Genomic DNA, 15,637 nt, shown 5'->3' on the forward strand with positions numbered 1-15,637 from the left:
GCTATCTCAGCTGTGACTGGACAAAAGCTCAACTTGCAACGCAATGTTGGCTAAAATTGCTTGAAATAGGAGTAAACTCCAAGAAATAGGCTTGATTTGCGCAAATGTCCCTTTTTCAAGTCAATCATTTAGATTTTATTCTTATTTCTACAAGTTATGAAAATATAGCTCCGAAAAATTATCTTTCGTGACAACGTTAAACTCGAGTCTAGTGTTTTGCTCATATATTGCTTAATCAACAGATAAATATTGGACTTCGTCTAACTTTTACAATTACGTACTTATAATATTTTAGAGAGTGATTAACATTTCTCTTAAAAATTTAATTTGCTCAAAAGACTAGTACTGAATGGCTATCAAAAAAGAACAATCGGCAAAAAATTTAAGAAATAGCGGTCACAGGCTCACTCACAGATGCAAGCAACCCCTCCATTTTTTCCGAGGGTGACTTGTCATGAATGGTTAGGTTAGGAACTACGTTTTTCGTACGTAGCAATTATGTCACACCGATTTCTTTGACTAAGCTGTTGTGTGCCACTCAAAAACATAGTACTACAACTTTCAAGTTGAACATTTTTCTCTTGTTTTTGCTGGCCAGTATACATCTTTTAACGCCTTAATAGAAATATTTTTAAAAAACATTTCTCCAACGGTGAGGTGACACGGACCAAAATCGTCTCCCTAAGAAAAGTTATTTTTCGTTTTCCTTTAGAAGTTGCATGTCAAGTGATAATTAGATTGGAGAATCTGAATATTAACTGCACAATTTAAAGAAACTAGCCAGTTAATGAAGAATCTTTTAAGATTAAAACTCTTTTAGACTTGAATCATCAGTTGATCTGCCGACCAGAATTTTACCTTTATTTCTTAATTAGAAATTGCTTCATTTTGCTATTCATTACATATTTAATTAATTCATACCTTGATAATAGCAAACAGTAGCGTACGCAGGATATTTCATTAGCGGTGTCACCGTGTAAAGTAATGAACAAGTGAATAAATCAATATAGAGGTTTTTAAGGCTATGAGTCAAAAACTTATTGAAAAATTGTGCCCACAGTGCTAGGATTTAAAGTGTAAGAGAGCAAAAAATGAGGCTAAGCTAAGAGGGTTTGAACCTGCGCCCTCTCCCATGAAGTTGGAGCGCCTAAACACTAAGCTAGTGCACAACCACATTTATTAGAAGTAGTGTCCTTTTAATATTTCTACCTTCTATTTTAGTTTTATTTATCATGTATATATGTGCGTCTAGTAACAAAAATTGACGAAGCAGAGTCCCATGACACCTCTTGACTCAAGTCAAATCATCTCATATATTTCTCAGTCATGAGGTCAAGTGTTTTTTTATATGATAAAAAAGAGAGAGGGTAGTGCAGTAAGATGTGCAATTATTCCAAAATTTAAATGCTGTTTGACGAAACGATTTTAAATCATGCAAGGTGTCAGTTCTGTTGCTAGCTTGTGAAGAATTTCATAGAGTGTGGATAACGTATGCAACTATGTTTTTTTTCTTGGTTTAAAACGCATATAGTGGGAACGGATTTAATTAAGACAGAAGCAAGTTGGGCATCACTAAAAGGACTCGCAGCCTAGCAGGTGGGGAACGGAAAATGATATTTCATCTACTACCAAATGAGCTAAGCCATTCATATAAATGTTGAGAAGAACAAATACATTCATTAAATAAATATTTAAAAAGTTGGAAAGATGTTACGATATCTCTCAAATATAAAAAAGCTCTCTTCTCCGTTTATCTTTTTTTTTTTTAAACTATATTTCTATTAATTAAAAACGTTATTATATATTTTATATTTATTTAGTTATTTATGTCTAACCTAATTAAAGTATTTCATACAAAAAAATTGAAAATTATTTCTCTATTTAAGTGATACTATATGTAAAATGAATATCAATATTGTCTTTTTTTTCTTTCGTAAAGTGACACTCCAAAACATTTTTTGAAAAGATTACTCAAGTACATCAAACAATTCTCAAATGGATTGTTTAAAAAAAAAACTGTTTCTCTCAAAATTACATTTTAGAAAAGCTATCTAACAAAATTGTTTCTCAAAATAATCAAGTTTTAAAAGTTTGGCCGAAACAGACTTTACAATGCCTACAGTGTTTGTGTGTGTCTTCATTTGATACTTTCAAGTGCCTTTTTTTTTATATATAGTTTAAACATTTGAATATCCCGAATAAAAGTTTTTCTTTACTATATTAAAGTCATTAGACTATTATTTCATTTGTAACTAAAAGATAATTCAATTTAACTAATTTTCACAAAAAAACAATAATTAAATTCATGTAATCAAAAAGCTAGAAAACTTTGCCTTAAGTATTATGGAAGATGATCTCCTTGGTTTCTCCTAATCTTCTATAATACCTTGAAAAAATTGATATTTTTTGGTTATGAAAAATATTGTAGTGAGTTTCATATATATAAGTAGAAAAGGTCAAAAAATCTGTCGGCTATCCTTTTATGGGGCACCTGTTTAATAAATGGTGTACTTATTATTTTTTCTTGTAAGTTCTGGATTTTTTGGAACATTATTTAAACATCTCTTTTGAATAAACTGAAAATGTTAGAACGATCTAAAATTGTTTGTCAGTTATTGCAAATTTTAGACAGTAATTTAATATTTTATATATAATTTAAGACAATATGAACAAATATTAGGACCAAATCTAACGTTACTGAAAAAATAATTTTTAAGGATTATACTGTACTTCCAAAACATTTAAAACTATGAATAAAATCTAAATAATAACCTTAAAAGGAATATTTGCATAAATCAGCCATAGAGTAAAGTGGTTCTTCATTTTCAAAATAAATTAATGGCTTTCATTTAATGAAATAAATGTTAAATCCCGAGCCATATAATTAACTAGTGAAATGTTATTCTGATTTTTTTTTTTTATTATTATCTTTTTTCTAAGGAGAAATGGAGAGAGAATTATAAGGTGGAAATTAAACCCTCACCAATAAGGTGAATAGTTAACCAATTGAGCTACTAAGGCCCTGTTTGTCTATAGATACCAAAAAACAATTCACTTTTTTTTTGAAATTTTGGAGTGGAGTTGGAGTTGTGTTTGGCCATAGTTTTTGAAATTGTAGTTTTTGGTGAAATGTAATTGTAAAAAAGTGAAAAAAGTGAATTTTTTTTGAAAAATAAGTTTTTTGAGTTTTTGGTATTCCGGAATATAACTTCAAGTTGTATTCAGAATTTTTACGACCAAATGCTGATTCCAGAAAAAAGTGAAAAAAAAAATCGGGAATAAAGTAAATAATTTTTATGGCCAAATGGGGGCTAAGATTCCCGAAAATATTATGATTCCTACAACTATCAACAAAGAAAAGATCCTTCTACCAAAAAATAAAAGGGCACTTTCACAGGAATGCCCTTATTTTGGGGTGATCTTTAATTTTTGTCCCTCAAATTGGTGGTCTTTAATTTTACCTTTTACCTAATACCATGAGGTTTGGATTTCGAATCTCGGCTTAGTAAAAAAAATCGCAAAGCAGAGTTTGTAGCAAAGTTACGTCTATTCGGGCCAAAGTTAGGCCTATTTGGATAAAGTTAGTCAGACCTCTGCCTGAATAGGTCTAACTTTGCCCGAAAAGTTAGGCCTTAAAGCAGAGGTATGCCTTAAGGAGTAATTTGGGTAAAAGTTTGCTTTAAGGCAAACCTCTGCCTAAATAAGCTTAATTTTGCTACAAATCTCTGTCTTGTCATTTTTATTTTTATTACTAAATAATAGTTCGAATCAAAAACCTCAAGATATTATGGGGAGCACAAAAAGTAAGGACCAACAATTTGTGGGACTAAAATGAAAGATCAGTGCCTTTGAAGGTCAATCGTGCAGATGACCCCACTGGAATAGGAGGTAAAGCCCAAGTAAGGAAAAGTCTAAAAGTTAGTACGTTGTGGGGCCCAAGCACGAAGGAATCTCATGGAAGTGTATCTTGAAAAGATTCTAAAGTTGGTTACAAGTAATCTTTTTGCTGATGGTTACATTATAATTTTTTATCGGAGGGTCAGCATTTGCTTTAAAATTCTGATTAATTCGGATATACACAACATGCAATTCATTAAATAAAAACATATTTTTTTGAATATTTTTAATCTTTATGGTTTAAACCCAAAAATTTTAACTAAAAATGATTTTTTTTATCCATATCACCATAATTCTTTATTACTGATATGTTAATTGGTGGCGTTAGTGAACGATCAGGCGCTACATGCTCTAGCCACTCATCTAGCACATGACTCTACTGAAATATTGTACACGCATCACAACAGATTAATTTTAGAAATCATTGTCATGGATGTGTGGTTGATGCAGGTTTCGTTATCTAAATTCAGTTTTTCTAACGCGAATAAATATTTCTATGTAACGTATAATAAATTTAATAAATATTAGTACTATATATAAAATTATAATTTTGATATGAGAAGCTTAATATTAAATTCTTTAACTATTGTATCCGTCATGTTAAATCCTGGATCAAATTAAGTTTTTCATGGGACAGCTATAAACAACGAATTTTCTTTTATTTATTTTTGTTTTTTTGTTTTTATTGAGGAGAATCTTCGTAGGATTTCAAGAAGCTAGGTGGATAGGTAAAAGAAATAACTTTGAGAAAAGAAGATGAGCACTTTATTACGGAAGTGAATGAAGTGGACAGCAGCGAATGCACCATCGAGAAACAAAACACTTGGCAAATTGCCCAATTCCCAAAAGTTCAAATCACTACAATTATATTAACATAAAAAATAGCAAGCTCAGTGATAGATAGCTTTTGCAAAGATATCGGAAACATATGTATCACTCAGAAAATGACCAAATTTAGGACCCGTTTGGCCATAAAAATAGTATTATTTTTTCCTAAAATAATTATTTTCTGTTATTTGATAATCAGTGCAGGGCCATGAAAATTTCAAGTCAAACTTGAAGTTATATTTTAAAATTGAAAAACAGCTTATAACTTATTTTCTAACTCACTTTTCACTTTGAAAGTTGTATTTAATTATATTCAAGCAAAGCATTATTCTAAATATTCTTTGCAATATAACCAAATACACCTCTTCTTCAACGTAACTCTAATTTCATAAATTTCAAATAGAGTGAAAAACATTTGAAATCTATGGCCAAACGCCTATTGTGGTCCAAAAGAAGAATAACACCCTTAATAATTGAGAAAAAAACAAACAATTTTTTCTCTACTTTTTTTTTTAAAAAAGAATCTTATATTTTTGCTTATGTTTAACTAAAGAAAATGAGTATTTATAATACCCTTTATATGATTTTTAAATATTAGATTATGCGTCACAATAATTTTAAAGAATTGATGTCTGAATTTGTTAGTATCAAGTTTTTATGATGACAATTTTATTTGTGCAGCTATAGTAATTGAATCACACAAGGAATAAAAGAGCCCACAAGGCAGCCCAAACGAGATGAGCTTAAAAGAGTCAATTGTTCAGGGGGAGCTTGCAAGGACAAGTCAACTGATCAGACGAGATGGGCTTACACAAGTTTAACTCAGTGAAAACTTCCCAGCCCTACAATTGGATACTGCGATATTACAAATATTATGGTGGCTGACAAGATACGCTCTAGCAGTACAAAATCAGGTCAAGGAAGGAAAGGATATCTGCGCATTAAAGAAGGAATATTCTAGGCGTGTAACGATCTTGATGACTATTAATGCGGCCTCATCGCACAAGGAAAGAAGCAACAGCTCCAGCCTTATTCTTGGAAATAGGATCACTAATTCCTTTTTCCAAGGATCAAATCCCTTGGGTTGATTTCTCTGCGTGAAGAGCCTAAACAGCTATAAAAGGGCTGCTTCACAAAAACAACAGTATGCTTAGTCTCATTACCTTAGTGCTCTGCTTTACTTTTCATAAACATTATATGTCTGAGTGATTTATAGTGTAAGAAAAATAAAATGAGAGTTATAATATAGCTTGTGAGGCTTTGTATCAAAAAGACTAAGAGTTATTTGAGTGTGTAGACGTAGGAACTCCATTCAAACCTCTATTGTACCAAACCTTTAACAAAGAGCTGCAGAGAACACCCTTGCAACCCAAGGGGACTAGATTATGATTCACATTGAATCTGAACCAGTATAAAATACTTGTGTCATTTATCTGTACTTTACTTTAGCATTCTCTGAGCAAACAGTCGACTACCGATTTAACCTAGTCGACTAACAGATTGAAAAATTTACAATTCACCCCCCTCTTGCACTTTCAGAATTGACGTAAAAAGTTAAAAAAAAATTGAATCTCGTTGTCTAAACATAACTATGGAGTGAGTTGTGAGTACCATTCAAGTGGCTGTGTTGTAATTTCTTGATTGTCTCATAGACACCCTTCTTTTCACTATGTGACGACTAGATAAAGCAATGGGTGACACTATTATGTAGTAACACAAAACCTATCAAATATTCATTTGAAAGCTCTTCCATAAATCAGGTGGTACTATTATTTAGTAACTCAATATCCTATCCGCAATGGTTATAACATGATTTTGCGATTCACTTCATATGTGATCAGTGAATATGTCCCTGTTTCGCGCAGTTATAAAGGACATTAGTGAATACGTGAAAGTAATTTTTCAAGTTTAGTTGAGATTGAAGAGGAAAAGATATATGTAAATGGATATCAAACTAAGATTATATATTAAAAAATCATAAATATAAATCTTTTCATTAGAATTGTCATCTAAAACATTCAAGTGTCATGTACATATGATCACAAAACCCTCAGCTTTACGACGTACAAATATAACTATTATGTCTTTATATCAATACTGAAATTTCATCGCAAGCAAAATGTATATAGTACCTAATTCTTTTTCAATACTTGTGGCGAAGAAATTCATGAGTGGATATGAAGAGATTGAATGTCATAAATAATTATCATGAGTAGTATTATCACTGAATTAAAAAAATTAAGTAACTGTGAAATAAATATCAATTTTATTCTTGTATGTACGATAATACAGTGAATTTGAGGTTTGTGAAATGAACTTGGCTCTATTTTATCTCCTCCCTTATAATTGTGAAGGGAGGTAGAATAATATTTTCAAGTTTATTTCGCTATTAATTCATAATAGCTACCTTGACTTCCTAGTATATGCTGGAATTTTGCATTTTTTTCCGGATGAAGTTAACACCACAATAAAGAGCTAGGTCTCCCTTCTTTTATTTACCTTGTCAAACATGCTTCAAGAATAACAAAAAAATGTGAAAAAAACTGATATGTGGTACATGAAAATCAATAGTGGATTTTGTGGCATGAGAAAATTGTTGATATGATATTCTTATAAAATAAAACAACTCCACATCTCCAAAACTCAAATTAAAAAAAAAAAAAAAAAAAAAAAAAAAAAAAAAAAAACTTCATTTTAATAGTTCTCAATGAAGTCCTGTCCACTTCATATATTTTTGACCAAAAGTGAACATAAGAAATAACAAACCTTTCTTTCTCCGTTGAATATAAATACGAACCTCCAAAAAAATTAGTTTCCTTTATCTCAAGAAAATGTATAACCTCAACAGACAATTACAGGAGGACGAATGAAAAGAAAATATAATCTCTAATGCTTCACAAGGTTGACATCTTTTCATATCTCTCATATAACAATTTCAAAATTACTAAAAATGAAAGGAAGCGCAAAAAGAAACGAAAAAGAAAATAAATGAAAAGAGAAAAAGAACAATCAATTACGTATCATGTCATGGAATCAAATTCCCTACTTTCCATAAAAAGAACAATCAATTACGTATCATGTCATGGAATCAAATTCCCTAATTTCAAAATTACTAAAAATGAAAGGAAGCACAAAAAGAAACGAAAAAGAAAATAAATGAAAAGAGAAAAAGAACAATCAATTACGTATCATGTCATGGAATCAAATTCCCTACTTTCCATCAACCTGCAGCAAAAACTCCTAACTTAAGTTGACCAAATATCACATAATAAGAGAGGGTGCGGAAGAGAGAAATGAGCTTAAACTCTAACCTCATGGGTCTACTTCACGAGAACTCTTGATTGCATTGCTTATGAGGTATTTTAATTGGTAGGGGACACAACGTCAAATACAATAAGGCTGCCATTAAATGATCCAGAAAATCAACAACTCTATGTATTCTGAGATTGAAATCTTTCAAATGTAATATTTCAATTGTTTTCCTATTGGGTTGTTGTAAAAAATAATTAGAAATCATCACCAACACCGGAGAATCACCAAATTATGTTACAAAACAGTATCACTCACCAAATTTTTTCATTAAGAAATTAAAAATCATATCTCACCTCTTCATTATGAGGTGGAGTTGTATTTTCTATGATCCCATAACAATATTGTCACTTGTTCCCCGATAAAATTCAATGGACGAATTTAAATTCATGCTTGTTTAGAGGAAAATAAATTTAAATGATCATGCTTGTTTAGAGGAAAATGAAAGAGAAATGAATAAAATAAAATTTAATGATACAAATAAGAAGAATAAAATACTCACAAGCACCTATCTTTGTAATCAGATGATCAATCAGCGTCAAATTTACTACAAAAATAAGAAGATGAGGTAGTCAAATATATATGTAGGTGATGATCCTAAATATAGGATGGAAATTGGCTGTAACGTTTCAGGAGCAAAACTTTACTCATGTTTTACGTTAATAGCGTTAGTATTTTTTAAGTTAAAAGATGATTAGCTGTAACAATTGAGGAATTTATCACCAAAATGCTTCAAATAGCGTTACACTTTTTTTAACTCATTATGATAAATTATAACTGATGCAAGAGTTTTTACTTTTTAATACTCAAAATTTGATGGGCAAGTAAATACACAAGACGGAAGGAAAACATACCCAAAAAAAAAAAAAAAAAAAACAGCTTTATAGTAATGTATAGATATATAGATTTAATACAATGTAATTACAATAATTATTAAGGAAAGTAATGACAAATAATGCTATTAAATGGTGAGTGAGTTTTATTATGTGTGAGGATGAGCCTTTATTTTATTTTATTTTATTTAGTAAAATAGAGAACGAAGAGAAAAAAGTCAAAAATTGAGAAAAAAATAAATACTAATGGAGGTAATAGAGAGGTGCCACATCACCTTATCTATGCCTAGTTTTATATTATATATAGATTTTTAATTAATGTTTTGCGAGTGTGAGAATGAGTACGAAAAGCAAGTTATGATAGTGTGTAAAAAAGGCTAGATCGTTTAATTCAAAAACTTTAGGCCATAGGTAACGTAATTTTAAAAAATAAAAATAAAGTTCCATTAAATAGGGAGATCGGGAAGAGAAAGGGAAAATGGATAATGAGAATCGAACTCATGCGCCAACTATGTAAACGACTTCCAAGTTCCACCATTCGACGAGTATTACAAGATTGTAACTGTAGCTATAATCTTTTTTTAAAAATAAAAATAAAAAAATCCCATTTAATTCCTTACGGGAACAACTATATAATTCAATAACAAATAAGAACAGAAAAACGTGTCATAGTTCTCAAATTTCATTTTATCACACGACTCCTTGTTCTTTTAGTTTTATTCACTTATGTTTTCTAGTTTTACGTTAACCACTGCATCCCAAAGTAATTTCATCCATTTTTCGTTTTACTACATTTTTTTTGTGCGGATTGCCCTTCAAAAGCACTGGTCTTTAATTATTGCCCCTCAAATTTAAAATTTTTAGTTTTTGTCCTTTGCCTAAAAACTCATGGGTTTCGGGTCTGACCTCCTGCTCAGACAAAAATCAAATAAAAAATCACAAGTCAGAGGTTTAGATTTGCTAGGCAGTGGGCACAGTTTGTCTTATGCCTGAAGGTAAACTCTGCCTTGAGGTAGAGTTTGCAAACAAACTATGCCTGATGGCTTGCAAAACTATGTCTCAGGCCTAACTTTGGCTTGCAAAACTCTGCATGCAAGTAGAGTTTGCAAGCAAATTATGCCTGATGGCTTGCAAAGCTATGCCTGAGGTCTAACTTTGGCTTGCAAAGCTATGCCTGAGGTCTAACTTTGGCTTGCAAAACTATGCCTGTGGCCTAACATTGGCTTGCAAAACTCTGCCTGCAGGTAGAGTTTTGCATTCAAAACTCTGCCTGCAGGTAAAGTTTTGCATTCAAAATTCTGCCTTGCGATTTTTTTTTTTGACTAAGCCAGGATTTGAACCCCAAACCTCATGTTATTAGGCGAAGGCAAAAATTAAAGACCACCAATTTGCTGGGCAAAAATTAAAGATCACCCCAAAGTAAGGGCATTCCTGTGAATTTCCCTCAACAGATCGATCAAGTTCTTTAATGAATTGGTGAAGGGCAATTCGCAGGAATGCCTTATTTTATGGTGGTCTTTAATTTTTACCTTTCGCTTAATACCATGAGGTTTGGAGTTCGAATTCCGGCTCAGTAAAAAAAAAAATCGCAAGGCAGAGTTTAATAGCAAACTTAGGCCTGCAGAAAAAATTTTACCTGCTTCAGGCAGAGTTTCAAACTCTATCTAATATATATATATATATATATATATATATATATATATATATATATATAGGTAGAGTTTGTTTGGACAAAATTCTGCCTTGCGAATCCAAGTTCTACTTGGTGATTTTTTTTTTAAATTTTTTACTGAGCAGGGATTCGAACCCAGAACCTATGAGTTTTAGGCCAAGGACAAAAATTAAAGACCAACAATTTGAGGGATAAAAATTAAAGAGCAGTGCATTTGAAGGGCACTCCGCACAGAAAAAAGATCTGTTGAGGACGTAGGCCCGTGATGAGACTCGGCCCAATATGGCCATCTTTAAAATGATTTTGAAGGTGTTAATTATTGGGATTCTTAATGGGAAAAGGACACGAATAGCCATGCCGGTGAAACTATTGACACCCGATTACCCGAGAGTCTTAACATATATTTTTTAGCCTTTTCAAAATAATTTCATTTTTCAACTAATTTTAGCGTATGTATATAAACTATATCATTGTTGTATATGTATAAAAAATGTATCATACGTATAGAATTGTGTAATTTGTGTATAATAAATATATAATTAACATATAATGTGTATGTATATACACACTAATGATACACATATTATACAATATTTACGCAAGCAAGGATTATCAGAGAAAAAATGAAAACCGCCGAAAAAGTTTTCCGTCCGTATGAAACAACCAAGGATCTGATGATTTTAGTATAGAGTTTGATATTATCTCTTTATTTTTTTATCCGTGTGAATTTGTTTATCTAGTAAGGAACCCTAAAGCGTGAATTCCCTAACCATAATCGGCTGCTCTTGCTGTTGTTGTTGTTGTTTTTTTTTTTTTTTTTTTGAACTTCATGTTAATTATGAAAAAGAAGCAGTTTGACATTTTTTAAAATAAAAAGAAGTGCGTAAATCTAAAAGGTGCAAACCTATTGGACTTCTTATTTTTTACCTTATGAGTTGGATTTTCAATGCCGTCTAATTAAACTAACTTGACTAAGAAATTGAAACCTTACATTCATATCTTTATTAATACCGTGGCTAATATCAGAATTAGTACAAACCTGTACTAAGATTCTAAGCGCAAACCCATTGAAATAAAGAACATAAATACAAGAACAAATATAATTCCTCTAGAGTAGTCATGCATAAACACTATATCTCGTGCAAATATTATGATTATGTATACACATCATTACAAAAGGAATATTAATAAGAATGAAAACAGTTTTAAAATTATATTATATTATTACTTAGAGTGTGTGTATCGGTGTAGTTCGAACTTTTTATGTTTAATATCAAATCACAATGAATATTATCAATTTTTTTTTAATCTAAAAACCATGCTAATCAAATTACCAAAATAGAGGTCTAATTTCTTACATTGGTTTGATTCGATTTGAGTTGATTTTTGAACACCCTAAGGCCAAAATCTTTATGTCTCGAATTTTGTCCAGTCGCAAATTCAGCTGTAAATTTCGAACCGATACACTGCATATATGGAATAATACATATTCGTCCAAAAAGTGCATATAACACAACATGAGAGTGAAAAAAGTTATGATCTTTATGAACTATATATATACACGAAATTTTATACTATTTAATTTACAAATTTAACTTCTTTCAATGAGATCTAGAAACTTCAGAGAGCTCCACTAATTGAGTCCTTTTTGCACTCTTGTCTCAAATCACCAAGGTAATGCTGATACATATACGACACAAAACCCCATATAGCCAACAACATTGACATCACTTTGATACCAGTCAACTTGTCATGAAGAAGAATCACAGCCAAAACAGGAGCCACAGGCAGACCTAAAATACTTATCACATTTGAAAATAATGAAGACACTTTGAAAATCAGCCCTATTGAACCAACTGTGAAAGCTTGCCAAGAAATAGCTGTTCCAATCAGATTTAAAACATATCGAATTTTCCCTAATTTATACTCGTTCATTTCTTTGTCCAATTTTTTCCACTCCCCACTAGCGAAAAGCCCTATTAATATTGCCAATGTTGACACTAATGACTGATAAACTGACATTTCTATGATTAAACGGAAACTCTCCCTCTTAAAGATTTTTTGAAGAGCGAGTTGTGTAATAGAGAGCAGCAATGCAGTGCCAGCAGATGCTGCAACGGTGGACAAAAACCCGAATATATATTTTTTTGTAGACGTTTTATTGGACTGGACTCCAGAATCGTCCTTCTGGAGAACAAGAAGGGAAGAGGATGCGGTGAGAATTACTAATGAGTTGACTATATAAGGGGTGAATTTTTGTTTATTTAGGAAGAAGGAGAAAAGGGCATTGAATGCCAATTGACTAGCACAAATCAGTGAATAAGTTGTGACAGGGAGGTATTGTAAACCTATTGTGTATAACATGCAAGTTCCAGCTATGAATAACCCTAGTAAAGTGTAAAGTGAAGCAACAACTAAGAAAGATGGTTTTTTTATTTCATTAACTTTATTAGTTTTTGTTGATGTGATAAAGAGGAAAGGGATGAGAACTGGGAAGCCTATAGTTTGTACTAATGTGGCTAACCATTTGCTATTTCCTCCTTTGTCAAAATATAATCTGCCTAAGAGTGTACCTATAGCTTGGCCAGATAGAACAAATGTTGAATAAATGCCCATTTGGATCCACCATTTGTACTGAATGAAAGCTGGAGCTTTAATTTCAGATCCATTCTGAGAGGTGATATGTTCCCTTTTAGATTCGTCACCTGCTGTGCAATAAAATCCCATAATAAATGACCAAGCAGAACAGATAAAAAGGTTCAATTTTCAGTCTTTTGTGCATGTGGTTAATTTCAATGTATGGTCATTGAACATTGTCTGTTATAGCAGTAAAGTGAAAACAATCTGATTTATCAAGTAACTTTACTCATTATAACTTTAAAGTCGCAAAGTTACTCATTATTATAATAGTAAAATCGGAGAACATTTTTTTAACTCACTAAAGTAACTCAACTATGTGTGCTATGCTCAAAATTACAAATAAATTTTACTCTATAATAATTAAGTCACAAATAAACTTTACGGGCCTATATTTTACTAAAGTAACTGAACTTTCCTATGTACTATAACAAAACAAGTACTTAGTAGTTTATAATTTCATAGTTAACCTTCCTTTCCATCGAATCGATCATAACCACTAGCTACTTTCCAAGAAATTGTGCACCACAAATAAGAGCTAATAAAAAGACCCGCAATTCCGTAGAAAGACATCACGATTCCTTGTGAAAAAAAAAAATGATTTGCTGAGGCAGAAAAAAAAATATCAAATTTCTACCAATATAACTGGAAGTTTCAACTAATAAGAAGCCTAATGAACCTAAAAAAAGGATAAAGGCCCAGCAGAAATTACTTATTTTTCGAGACCCCGTTACAGTGTGCCGGTACAGTGAAATTAAACCAAATACAGTTCTAAGAGGAACAAACACTACTACAGGCAAAGGTTTACCACCGACATTTAGTGAAAAAATTATGTTATCACTTCATTCTCACCAAACCAGCTCACTGAAAAAACATATGGTAGAAACAGGTTCCGTTGAAATGCTGGAAACCTTCCTAATTTTTTCGTGTGAAAACACAACTATATAGATTTCCCACCGACGTTAAGTGGAAATAGCTACTAAAGACTTTTCAATGGAAAACTACTGAATTTTTTAGTAGTGAGAAATAGCAAAAAGATACAACTGCTACCAGAAGAAATGAAGGTAAACCCATAAAGAAACGAGAGCCAAACGTGTGTAATTTAGCACCTTTTTGGTAAGTCTATATAATTTTAATTTGCTTCACATATATACATACAGATAACCATAGAAACTGGAGTACTTGATAATTCGAAAACGGATCATGAGACAAGAAGCTAAGCTCACCTTGTACTTGTGATTGCACAACTACTGGAGAACCACCCATCTCATAGACTAGGGGAAAAAATTAAAAGAAAAAGGACTCCTTGTGGAACCAAGAGAGAAAATTATTATTATAAAAAAAGAAACTTGTTGATTTGTATCTTCAAAGCTAAAAGATAGGTGCAAAAATAATAAGATCTCGTTCTTAGTTGATTTAAATAGCCACTTGTTGCAAATGGCAACTTCTGAATTTATGTTCAACTCTCATTAGATACATTAGGGAACAGAACAATTCATTGTTCTGGGCCAAATTTTGACACATGGTGTATAGGTATCCATCAAGTCCTTTCTCAAATTAGTAGTGATACCTCGTTTCGTGGTCCAATCCAGCTGGGTAGGCACTACTATTGTTGTGCTATAAATACGACGGAACGTCATTCTCTATCTATAGTACTATCCACTTTCGCATTATCGTCTTGGAGTTTTTGTTTTTGAGGAAGAAATAAAAAAAGTTACATTGTATAGCCGTTCACTTAAATAATAGGCAACAAATATAAATTCTTTCTATAATGTCTATGCATATAATACAAATACTTTAATAACTTGTGGAGTATATAAGTTTTGTATATATAACTAGTAGTTATAACTATCTTTGTTTAGCGATTAAATGTGTAACTTTCCCGATATATGATTGCACCACATATTGTTCAAAGTTCATCCTCTTCCTATCACTTTATTAGCTGAAGGCATAAAGTTTAAGAAATAAAGATTTAGACTGACGGCGTACTTGAACACTCATGCATGTTGACCCCTCGATTCTCCTTCTATATCATATGTTAAAAGTATTCTTAAAATTTATTATCTTAAACATGTATATAACATTTGTGTAACTATAAATTGAGAAGTTTGAAGTTAATCTTTGTGTAAACTATAGACTTATGTAATTATAAATAAATTGAGAAGTTTGAAGTTAATCTTTGTGTAACTATAGACTTATGTAATTATAAATAAATTGAGAAGTTTGAAGTTAATCTTTTTTACAATGTCTAAAAATGTATCGTTTCTTTAAATAAATTAAGAAAGAAAGAACGCAAGCCATATAGAAATAAAAGAGCATTGACTTTGATCTCATTACAATTGTTTTTATTCCAATATATACTATCAAGGTTCTTTTATCAGCTAAAATCTGCCACCACCCTTGTCAGTTAGGAACTTTTCTTTCTCACGTCATACTTTTCTTTCATTAATCTTGTTTTATA

General features: G+C 31.4%; 1 protein-coding gene across 2 annotated transcripts; it reads right to left on the reverse strand.

Annotated features, from left to right (window-relative positions):
• Nucleotides 1–11,978: 11,978 nt before the first annotated feature.
• LOC132622969 (purine permease 21-like) lies at nt 11,979–14,676 on the reverse strand. Of its 2 annotated transcripts, none has more exons than XM_060337660.1 (2): nt 14,403–14,676; nt 11,979–13,247 (listed from the first exon to the last, which is right to left on the reverse strand). In XM_060337660.1, the coding sequence occupies exons 1-2, from the start codon at nt 14,440–14,442 to the stop codon at nt 12,160–12,162; spliced, it is 1,128 nt and encodes a 375-aa protein (XP_060193643.1). In that variant the 5' UTR covers nt 14,443–14,676; the 3' UTR covers nt 11,979–12,159. The 2 variants fall into 2 exon arrangements, with proteins under 2 accessions (XP_060193643.1, XP_060193644.1); XM_060337661.1 differs by having other exon boundaries at nt 11,979–13,244; nt 14,403–14,673.
• Nucleotides 14,677–15,637: the final 961 nt, after the last annotated feature.

Source organism: Lycium barbarum, chromosome 12 (assembly GCF_019175385.1).
Source record: "Lycium barbarum isolate Lr01 chromosome 12, ASM1917538v2, whole genome shotgun sequence".
Lineage (NCBI taxonomy): Eukaryota > Viridiplantae > Streptophyta > Magnoliopsida > Solanales > Solanaceae > Lycium > Lycium barbarum.